Source organism: Maniola hyperantus, chromosome 17 (assembly GCF_902806685.2).
Source record: "Maniola hyperantus chromosome 17, iAphHyp1.2, whole genome shotgun sequence".
NCBI classification, from domain to species: Eukaryota; Metazoa; Arthropoda; class Insecta; order Lepidoptera; family Nymphalidae; genus Maniola; species Maniola hyperantus.
The window spans coordinates 7,930,589-7,942,191 of NC_048552.1; the positions used below are offsets into that span (position 1 = coordinate 7,930,589).

Consider the following 11,603-nt stretch of genomic DNA (forward strand, 5'->3'; position numbering starts at 1 on the left):
AAAACGTACGAAAAAATTTACGCAGTACGTTTACGTGCGCAGAAAAAATTCCGCGCACCGAATTTTAATAGATTTATATTCTTTACGGATTTTAAAACGTACTGCAACTTGCCGTAGGTAACGCAGAGCGCGCTTGGCTCTCTCTAATGTAGTCTCAATATCACACAGTATAGTAGATAGTAGTCTATGGTCTAAACACATATGACATCTGATTACATACATACTCTATAGCTCCAATCTGTGGTATTATAACCTCAAAAAACAAAAAAATGTTTATTGTTATTGTATTTTAAATGAGGAGTGTTGTTTTAATTTAATAGTAAAATAAACAGTAAACAAAACAAACGTTGTCTTGTAATAATTTCAAATAATACTCTCTTAAAAAATGACTTTACAACAAGAAAAAACTACTTCCCGGTTAGAATATATACAAAATGTATGGAAAATGTACAAGAAAAATAAGTCTCTAAAATATGGTTTACCCTTTCTTATTTTCATGGTTGGGGGATCGGTGGCTCTAAAAGAATGGACGCAAATAAGGTAATTAATCTAATTATGAAATGGAAAAAATACTATTCTTGCTACGAGTAATAATAATAAATACTGTACTGTAATACACACTGTACATACTTTAAATATATTACTTAATGTTTTTTTTTTATAAAAATGGCGAGCAAACGTGCAGGCGAGTCACCTGATGTTAAGTGATTACCGCCGCCTGTGAACATTTGCAGTACCGGAGGAACCACCAATGTGTTGCCGGCCTTTCAGGAATTATTGTATAGGTGAAAATTTGTCAACAGGTATCAGTTTGCACAGGTGAAAGGTGTGAGTATTGAAGAGGCCGAAAAAATGGGTCTCCACAGAGATAAAAAAGTAACTCTTGAAGGAGTATTTGATGAAATAAAGACACTAGACATTGATAACTGGGGAAACAAGAGAGGGCCTCGACCCTGGGAGAATACAGAGCAGAAGCAGTAGCCTCTATTATTACTTTGTTCTCTATAAGTTTGTTAGCTATTGAAAGCAGCAATCCCACAGCCAATAGTCATGTATATAGTAAAGTTCATGGTTCTAAGTCGATGCTCACTTTTACTGGGAAGAAAAACTCCCTGTTGTCTACTTTTATGTGCCTAAACTGTATAACCTTTCAAGTCATTATCATATACCAAATTACAATAAAGTTCACTGAACCCATGAATTTGGAACTCTTAGACCAATGGCTTTGGAATTGGTGCCAACTGCTATTGTGTATTTACACAATACCTACCCACAACAACAATACCTAGTCCTATTTGTTAATGAAAATATACTCCGCAACAATTTGAAGAGTTAGATTTGAAACCAATATGTAACTTGCAATTACATTTTTATGGAATAATGAACCATACAATATAAGTATTTAATTGATAATATAGGTGTAATATAATAATGTACAGAATTTAGTCTTTATGTATTTAGCTGTTGTAGAAAGTCAACCTTCCTATTTAGTTCAATAAAGCGAAAAATAAATTCAAGTTTCTTGGTGTGCTTGTTATTTTTAATAACTGACCTATTAAAAGTATGTATTATGTAAATAATAGGCTATGAGGCAGCTTTTTATTCTGGAGGATGGGGATTTATTATTCCTGAGCATGCACTTCCAACTTTTCAGTTGTGAGTGTTTAATTATTTAAATATCACTTCTATAATGATTAAAGAAAACATCTTGAGGAAACTTGTGAGAGTACTCCATAATGTTCTCAAAGGTGAGTGGAATGTGCCAATCAGCACTTGGCTAGAATGGTGGACTATGGCCAAACACTTCTCATTCTGATAGCAGACCTGTGCTCAGTAGTGAGCTGCCGATGAGTTGATGATGCCTATAGGTAGGTATGTCGTCCGTGGTACAATACTATATGTAATAATGGACATAGATGTAGTACTTATAGTACGCAACAAGTCGAGATGGCAATCGGGGTATGAGGCGCGGTTTTACGGGTTACCATACCAAAAACTGATTTTTTCTTTTGTTCTCTATGGCACTTTGTATTGCGGGAAAAAAACATTTATCTGAGCTCAGATAGGTCCCAACCTTGTGCTTTAAACTTTCGTAAAAGAAAAAAAGGAAAGAAAACTCAACAAATAAGTTTAAAAACAAAACTTTGGCAGTCTCACCAAAAAGTTCAATGACTTATAATGAAAATACCTACCTCATGATGACCTACCTACCTAAAATCCTTGTAGTGAAACAAAGAGATTGAACTCTTTGTTTTTAAAATAGAATGGGTAGGTTGAAATTGAACATCTACGTACTAGGTTGGTCTCACCTCACCTCACTCCTAGGTACCTACTACCTACCACTAATGTTGGGTTGGAGTGGAGCCACCGTGGACGGTGGAACCTACCTACAGATAAAATTCCACTATTACGTCTTGAATTTTAATCAACAGCCTGCATAAAAGATCGAAAAAACCGGCCAAGTGCGAGTCGGACACGCACACGAAGCAAGATATACATACACTTAAATTTAATGGCAGCCATTTTGAAATTTTTATTCTTGTTATAGCGGCTTCTCTGGTTCGCGCGATACAGCCTGCTGACGGACGAACGGACGGAGTGATCATTAATTCACTAGTAAAAGGAACAAGTGCTTTACTCCAGTGAATTATTGATTGCACTTTAGTAATGGGGTCCCGTTGGCATCTTTAGGGTACGGAACCCTAAAAATTAGTTGATATAGGTACCTAATAATAATAATAATTGTACCCTATCGTCACAGAGTATACCTAAGTACAATAGGTAGTTACCTACTTCAACCTACCTATAACCTATAATAAATTGTATCGCGAAAAAGTATGACTCATTTCAACAAGTCGCAATAAATACGATTATTGAGCCACGTTTGTTGTGAACAGAGGTTGTCTGTGACGTCACAATAAAGAAAATATCCGCCCACAGCTCGGTTTCCAGAAAGATATTTTTATTGCTATTTCATGTGCCACTATGCAAAAGAAAAGAGACAAGAAAAAATCGGTAGACTTCACGATAAACTTCGCAGTTCTTCGGCATCTGTCGTCATATTGATTTTACGTCATCACTGAACGTCTATAAAACGAATCGGGCGACAATTTCCCAATGTATTTTCAAACAAAAATTCGAAGAGTATAGAAGAGAGCATTATTGTTTGTGATTATAGACTTATTACAATATTAATTTAATATAATAAGGTGTAAAGCTAAAGAGGCGTTTTATTAAATCTTTCAGCGTTATAAAAACCGTAAGTACCATTTTAATTTTTAAGGTTCCAGTTTTTAACACTACATTCATCCATTTCATATTTTGGTAATTTGACAATGATATAATCCATCCATAGAATTGATCTCTGAATCCGAGTAATAGTTAGAATATTTTGTTCACATCGTAGCACAAAGGCTATTTAGGTCATCCTCAAGTTGACCTCGTCGTTCATGCGATTGTGGCATGCCTCATGGCTCGTTCGAATCGTTCGCCATCTTGTAGAGTTTTTAAACAAGTCTTTTACCCTTTTTTACCTTTAGAAGTTTCATGTAAGTATTTTTTATGGCCGTAGGTAAAAACTACTATGCATAAAAATAAATAAAATCTGGTTTACACTGTAGGAGCCCTTGAATGTAAAGCTCTTTCAATAGGATACCCCACTTGGTATTAGTAATCTTATTTTGAAATATGAAAATACTAATTATTTGCTCATGAACACATTGTTTTTTGTGATGTAACCACTAATTCACGGTTTCCGGGGTTTTCTCTTTACGTATAAGACCGTTATTTAGGTACCTGCCAAATCAACAGGAAGTAGGTAGGTAGGTACCCTATAGGTTTCTTGACAGCATCGAAGTGATCCTATAAGGGTTTCTTATTTTCTTTTGAGGTACGGAACCCTAAATAATCACTCGGCTAGACAAACTATATTTTTCTACTAAAGCATTTATTTTTTAATTTTTTATCTTACCTACTCATCAGCAAGAGCACATTTTATTCGCCATGTATTGTGATATGAACGTAACATCTCTCCCTCTGCAACACCTCATTGCGGACGGTGGTGACCCCTTCTTTCCATTAATAATGATATGGTAGGACTTTTCTTGGGAGGATAATATTGTGGTGGGTTCTCAGATATTTCGGCATACAACTCCATTAGAAGTAAGCAGGTATTATATCTACCTACCTACGTAAGAGATTGCCTATTTCATTTTTATAGTTGTCAAAATCTGTCACCCATCCAGGTTCAAGCATGTCTAGTCAATGACACCACTGGGGTGTCATCCATACTAATATTATAAATGCGAAAGTGTGTCTGTCTGTCTGTCTGCTAGCTTTTCACGGCTCAACCATTCAACCGATTTTGACGAAATTTGGTACAGAGATAGTTTGTATACCGGGGAAGGACATAGGCTACTTTTTATCCGGGAAAATTAAAGAGTTCCCATGGGATTTTCAAAAACCTAAATCCACGCGGACGAAGTCGCTGGCATCATCTAGTTAACAATAATTTTTTAGTAACATTTGGGAATGGTAGATATGGAGCCAGCGTTGCTTAGCAATGGGAATCAATTGATACACATGTTGTTAAAACTAGGTCACACGTTCCTCACACAAAACATACGGTATACCTACTACCTACTAACAGAGTAGGACATGGTATTAAATTAACATATTTTGGAAAAATATCTGCAAAAGCTACAATTTTTTTTAAATACTACATAAACTTAGCTCTTGGGCATCAGACACAGGAAGTATTGTGGTTTCAGTCCGATAAATTAGGCCTGAATAATTAGTAGGTGTGATGCAATGCATGAATGAGTTTATAGAGCCCCACCCACTTAGTAACAGATCCAGTGGTGCCATTTTTTTGAGCGGAATGCATGTTCTTAGGTACCCACGACACAGCACTACCTACTGTAAAGAGGTGTCAATCAAACACGAGCATCAGGCATACACTGATTTATTATTTCTACTTTGACAACTCATCTGTCATATCAATTCCTTACTGCCCTCACACCTACCTAGTGTGGGTACCATCAATGTTAAAATTGACAAAATTGTTTTTAGGAAATTAATATTTTTCATTTTCATTGTAACGAAACTGCATGTCTGAGAATTTTCTAAAAAGTGTATAAAGTTTGCTAATCTGTACTTGGCCAGCGTGGTTGGCTATGGCCTAAACCCTTCTTATTTTGAGAGGAGATCAGTTTTTAGCAGTCAGTGATGAGCTGAGATGATGATGGTTTAAAAGATCTATTATACCATACACATACAATATCGCTATTTAGCGATAAGACCGCCTTTTTGTACCTACTTATTAGGATTTCTTTTTGTAACCTGTCATTTGTGTTTCTGTGGTGCAATAAAGTATATACATACATACATACATACATACATACATACATTAAGAAAACCGATTACCCAAAACAGGATAGGATGTAGGATTCTAGGTTTCAATTCAATTTTGTTTTATGGCGCAGGGCTGCTGCAGGATTCTAGGTTTAATAATCTATTCAGCTGAAAACTTATATTATTGTACAAAGAACTAGGTACTCATTATTAAAGTAACACTATGTAAAATCAAATATTTTCATGAGATAATTAAGTATTTAATTAGAGAATTTTTATCCATTTCAGATCAACATGCAAATTTTCGTCAAGACTTTGACTGGTAAAACTATCACCCTAGAAGTGGAGGCTTCCGACACAATTGAGAACGTTAAGGCCAAAATACAAGACAAAGAAGGCATTCCCCCAGACCAACAGAGGCTGATCTTTGCAGGAAAGCAGCTTGAAGATGGGCGCACACTATCTGACTACAACATTCAGAAGGAATCCACTCTTCACTTAGTCCTGCGTTTGAGAGGCGGTATGCAGATTTTCGTCAAGACCTTGACTGGCAAAACTATCACCCTAGAAGTGGAGGCTTCCGACACAATTGAGAACGTTAAGGCCAAAATACAAGACAAAGAAGGCATTCCTCCAGACCAACAGAGGCTGATCTTTGCAGGAAAGCAGCTTGAAGATGGGCGCACACTATCTGACTACAACATTCAGAAGGAATCTACTCTTCACTTAGTCCTGCGTTTGAGAGGTGGTATGCAGATTTTCGTCAAGACCCTGACTGGCAAAACTATCACCCTAGAAGTGGAGGCTTCCGACACGATTGAGAACGTTAAGGCCAAAATACAAGACAAAGAAGGCATTCCTCCAGACCAACAGAGGCTGATCTTTGCAGGAAAGCAGCTTGAAGATGGGCGCACACTATCTGACTACAACATTCAGAAGGAATCTACTCTTCACTTAGTCCTGCGTTTGAGAGGTGGTATGCAGATTTTCGTCAAGACCTTGACTGGCAAAACTATCACCCTAGAAGTGGAGGCTTCCGACACGATTGAGAACGTTAAGGCCAAAATACAAGACAAAGAAGGCATTCCTCCAGACCAACAGAGGCTGATCTTTGCAGGAAAGCAGCTTGAAGATGGGCGCACACTATCTGACTACAACATTCAGAAGGAATCCACTCTTCACTTAGTCCTGCGTTTGAGAGGTGGTATGCAGATTTTCGTCAAGACCTTGACTGGCAAAACTATCACCCTAGAAGTGGAGGCTTCCGACACAATTGAGAACGTTAAGGCCAAAATACAAGACAAAGAAGGCATTCCCCCAGACCAACAGAGGCTGATCTTTGCAGGAAAGCAGCTTGAAGATGGGCGCACACTATCTGACTACAACATTCAGAAGGAATCCACTCTTCACTTAGTCCTGCGTTTGAGAGGTGGTATGCAGATTTTCGTCAAGACCTTGACTGGCAAAACTATCACCCTAGAAGTGGAGGCTTCCGACACAATTGAGAATGTTAAGGCCAAAATACAAGACAAAGAAGGCATTCCTCCAGACCAACAGAGGCTGATCTTTGCAGGAAAGCAGCTTGAAGATGGGCGCACACTATCTGACTACAACATTCAGAAGGAATCCACTCTTCACTTAGTCCTGCGTTTGAGAGGTGGTATGCAGATTTTCGTCAAGACCTTGACTGGCAAAACTATCACCCTAGAAGTGGAGGCTTCCGACACAATTGAGAACGTTAAGGCCAAAATACAAGACAAAGAAGGCATTCCTCCAGACCAACAGAGGCTGATCTTTGCAGGAAGCAGCTTGAAGATGGGCGCACACTATCTGACTACAACATTCAGAAGGAATCCACTCTTCACTTAGTCCTGCGTTTGAGAGGTGGTATGCAGATTTTCGTCAAGACCTTGACTGGCAAAACTATCACCCTAGAAGTGGAGGCTTCCGACACAATTGAGAACGTTAAGGCCAAAATACAAGACAAAGAAGGCATTCCTCCAGACCAACAGAGGCTGATCTTTGCAGGAAAGCAGCTTGAAGATGGGCGCACACTATCTGACTACAACATTCAGAAGGAATCCACTCTTCACTTAGTCCTGCGTTTGAGAGGTGGTATGCAGATTTTCGTCAAGACCTTGACTGGCAAAACTATCACCCTAGAAGTGGAGGCTTCCGACACAATTGAGAACGTTAAGGCCAAAATACAAGACAAAGAAGGCATTCCTCCAGACCAACAGAGGCTGATCTTTGCAGGAAAGCAGCTTGAAGATGGGCGCACACTATCTGACTACAACATTCAGAAGGAATCCACTCTTCACTTAGTCCTGCGTTTGAGAGGTGGTATGCAGATTTTCGTCAAGACCTTGACTGGCAAAACTATCACCCTAGAAGTGGAGGCTTCCGACACGATTGAGAACGTTAAGGCCAAAATACAAGACAAAGAAGGCATTCCTCCAGACCAACAGAGGCTGATCTTTGCAGGAAAGCAGCTTGAAGATGGGCGCACACTATCTGACTACAACATTCAGAAGGAATCCACTCTTCACTTAGTCCTGCGTTTGAGAGGTGGTATGCAGATTTTCGTCAAGACCTTGACTGGCAAAACTATCACCCTAGAAGTGGAGGCTTCCGACACAATTGAGAACGTTAAGGCCAAAATACAAGACAAAGAAGGCATTCCCCCAGACCAACAGAGGCTGATCTTTGCAGGAAAGCAGCTTGAAGATGGGCGCACACTATCTGACTACAACATTCAGAAGGAATCCACTCTTCACTTAGTCCTGCGTTTGAGAGGTGGTATGCAGATTTTCGTCAAGACCTTGACTGGCAAAACTATCACCCTAGAAGTGGAGGCTTCTGACACAATTGAGAACGTTAAGGCCAAAATACAAGACAAAGAAGGCATTCCCCCAGACCAACAGAGGCTGATCTTTGCAGGAAAGCAACTTGAAGATGGGCGCACACTATCTGACTACAACATTCAGAAGGAATCCACTCTTCACTTAGTCCTGCGTTTGAGAGGTGGTATGCAGATTTTCGTCAAGACCTTGACTGGCAAAACTATCACCCTAGAAGTGGAGGCTTCCGACACAATTGAGAACGTTAAGGCCAAAATACAAGACAAAGAAGGCATTCCTCCAGACCAACAGAGGCTGATCTTTGCAGGAAAGCAGCTTGAAGATGGGCGCACACTATCTGACTACAACATTCAGAAGGAATCCACTCTTCACTTAGTCCTGCGTTTGAGAGGTGGTATGCAGATTTTCGTCAAGACCTTGACTGGCAAAACTATCACCCTAGAAGTGGAGGCTTCCGACACGATTGAGAATGTTAAGGCCAAAATACAAGACAAAGAAGGCATTCCTCCAGACCAACAGAGGCTGATCTTTGCAGGAAAGCAGCTTGAAGATGGGCGCACACTATCTGACTACAACATTCAGAAAGAATCCACTCTTCACTTAGTCCTGCGTTTGAGAGGTGGTATGCAGATTTTCGTAAAGACCTTGACTGGCAAAACTATCACCCTAGAAGTGGAGGCTTCCGACACAATTGAGAATGTTAAGGCCAAAATTCAAGACAAAGAAGGCATTCCCCCAGACCAACAGAGGTTGATCTTTGCAGGAAAGCAGCTTGAAGATGGGCGCACTTTGTCAGACTATAACATTCAAAAGGAGTCAACCTTACATTTGGTTTTAAGATTAAGAGGCGGAGTGTAAAATTAGTGTAAAATGTTTCAATCAGCAATCGAAAATTAAACAGCTTCTATCATAATATGTAGTATTCTTTTCCACTTAGGAGAATCCACATTTGCGAGCTGCGTGCATGAGCATGAGCCTATCGGCTCGCAGGTGTGGATGATCCTGTTACTTAAGAAATTTTTATTTACTACTAGCTGACGCCCGCGACTTCATACGCGTGGATTTAAGTTTTTTAAAAATTTCGTGGAAATTCTGATTTCCTGGGATAAAAATACCATAGTCAGGGTCTCTTAACTATCCATTGCGACGTGATTGAAAGACAAATCAATTCAATTCAATTCCCAATTAGGTATTGACTTTTAGGTGTGCCAGCTGGGCACAGAGTGTTTCGCCAGTGTCACGTTTATGGAGAAGGCACGAAGATTGTTCGGTGAGAGCTGTTGTACAGTTTTTTGAATATCTACAAAATAGTCAATAAACGGGGTTATTCCCGTTGAGTCACACCCCCGTGTGTAACACTGACACAAGGTACCCAAAATTTCAAAACATTCCCGTTGAGTAACACTGTTACACAACGGGAATGTTTTGAACTTGTTGGCACCTTGTGTCACACCTACATAAATACATATTATTGCGCGTGTATCAAGTATTAACTGATTGTGCACTTTTCCGGGATGTTATTTATTTATAAATCCAAGATGGCGGACATGATTTTTTTTTTCAAAAAATTGACATGGGTGTCGTTTTCAGGGTTTTCGAGGGTGCTGAATTTGATGATGACATTTATTCTGCAATCCAAGATGGCGGACATGATTTTTTTTTTTCAAAAAGTTGACATGGGTGTAATTTTCAGGGTTTTCGAGGGTGCTGAATTTGATGATGACATTTATTCTGAAATCCAAGATGGCGGACATGAATTTTTTTTCAAAAAATTGACATGGGTGTCGTTTTCAGGGTTTTCGAGGGTGCTGAATTTGATGATGACATTTATTCTGAAATCCAAGATGGCGGACATGATTTTTTTTTCAAAAATTTGACATGGGTGTCGTTTTCAGGGTTTTCGAGGGTGCTGAATTTGATGATGACATTTATTCTGAAATCCAAGATGGCGGACATGATTTTTTTTTTCAAAAAGTTGACATGGGTGTCGTTTTCAGGGTTTTCGAGGGTGCTGAATTTGATGATGACATTTATTCTGAAATCCAAGATGGCGGACATGAATTTTTTTAAAAAAATTGACATGGGTGTCGTTTTCAGGGTTTTCGAAGGTGCTGAATTTGATGATGACATTTATTCTGAAATCCAAGATGGCGGACATGAATTTTTTTTCAAAAAATTGACATGGGTGTCGTTTTCAGGGTTTTCGAGGGTGCTGAATTTGATGATGACATTTATTCTGAAATCCAAGATGGCGGACATGAATTTTTTTTCAAAAAATTGACATGAGTGTCGTTTTCAGGGTTTTCGAGGGTGCTGAATTTGATGATGACATTTATTCTGAAATCCAAGATGGCGGACATGATTTTTTTTTTTTTAAATTGACATGGGTGTCGTTTTCAGGGTTTTGTAACACCAGGTTATGTTAGTAGCTTGTCTTAGTTTAATATTTAACATCAGTTTATACGGTTAACATGCGATTGGATCTATTTCGATTATGAAATAAAATCGATTAAAAGTTTAGAAAAAGCATGGACTTCTCTAGGAATGTAAATAATTATGGATGCGTTCAAAAATAAAACATTTTTAATGCGTTCTGTTATGCAAATGTTAAACTCAAAGTCAAATGATTTATTCAAAATAGGTAATAAATAACTCTTTTTGATGGTCAGATGTTGGATTTCTAAGATATAGTGATGATAATTATTACGCAAACTTAAAACTAAAGCTACGAGCTACGTTATATTTTTGAAGACGATTATCATAATAGTCAGATTTCAGTATAAATTTCAGAATAAATGTCATCATCAAATTCAGCACCCTCGAAAACCCTGAAAACGACACCCATGTCAATTTTTTGAAAAAAAATTCATGTCCGCCATCTTGGATTTCAGAATAAATGTCATCATCAAATTCAGCACCCTCGAAAACCCTGAAAACGACACCCATGTCAATTTTTTGAAAAAAAAAAAAATCATGTCCGCCATCTTGGATTTCAGAATAAATGTCATCATCAAATTCAGCACCCTCGAAAACCCTGAAAACGACACCCATGTCAATTTTTTGAAAAAAAATCATGTCCGCCATCTTGGATTTCAGAATAAATGTCATCATCAAATTCAGCACCCTCGAAAACCCTGAAAACGACACCCATGTCAATTTTTTGTAAAAAAAATTCATGTCCGCCATCTTGGATTTCAGAATAAATGTCATCATCAAATTCAGCACCCTCGAAAACCCTGAAAACGATACCCATGTCAATTTTTTGAAAAAAAAATCATGTCCGCCATCTTGGATTCCAGAATAAATGTCATCATCAAATTCAGCACCCTCGAAAACCCTGAAAACGACACCCATGTCAATTTTTTGAAAAAAAAAACCATGTCCGCCATC

At 38.5% G+C, this 11,603-nt stretch overlaps 2 protein-coding genes across 2 annotated transcripts; both read left to right on the forward strand.

The window, feature by feature from the left end:
* Positions 1 to 226: 226 nt before the first annotated feature.
* On the forward strand, positions 227 to 1,526 carry l(3)neo43 (cytochrome c oxidase assembly protein COX16 homolog l(3)neo43). The gene is made up of 2 exons (XM_034977272.2): positions 227 to 540; positions 804 to 1,526. The coding sequence occupies exons 1-2, from the start codon at positions 386 to 388 to the stop codon at positions 979 to 981; spliced, it is 333 nt and encodes a 110-aa protein (XP_034833163.1). The 5' UTR covers positions 227 to 385; the 3' UTR covers positions 982 to 1,526.
* A 1,573-nt stretch (positions 1,527 to 3,099) lies between these two features.
* On the forward strand, positions 3,100 to 9,126 carry LOC117989870 (polyubiquitin-A-like). Its single transcript, XM_034977270.2, is given in 3 exon segments — positions 3,100 to 3,259; positions 5,641 to 7,153; positions 7,156 to 9,126. Coding segments are annotated over 2 exon segments (3,423 nt in total). The 5' UTR covers positions 3,100 to 3,259; positions 5,641 to 5,646; the 3' UTR covers positions 9,072 to 9,126.
* The last annotated feature ends 2,477 nt before the right edge of the window (positions 9,127 to 11,603 follow it).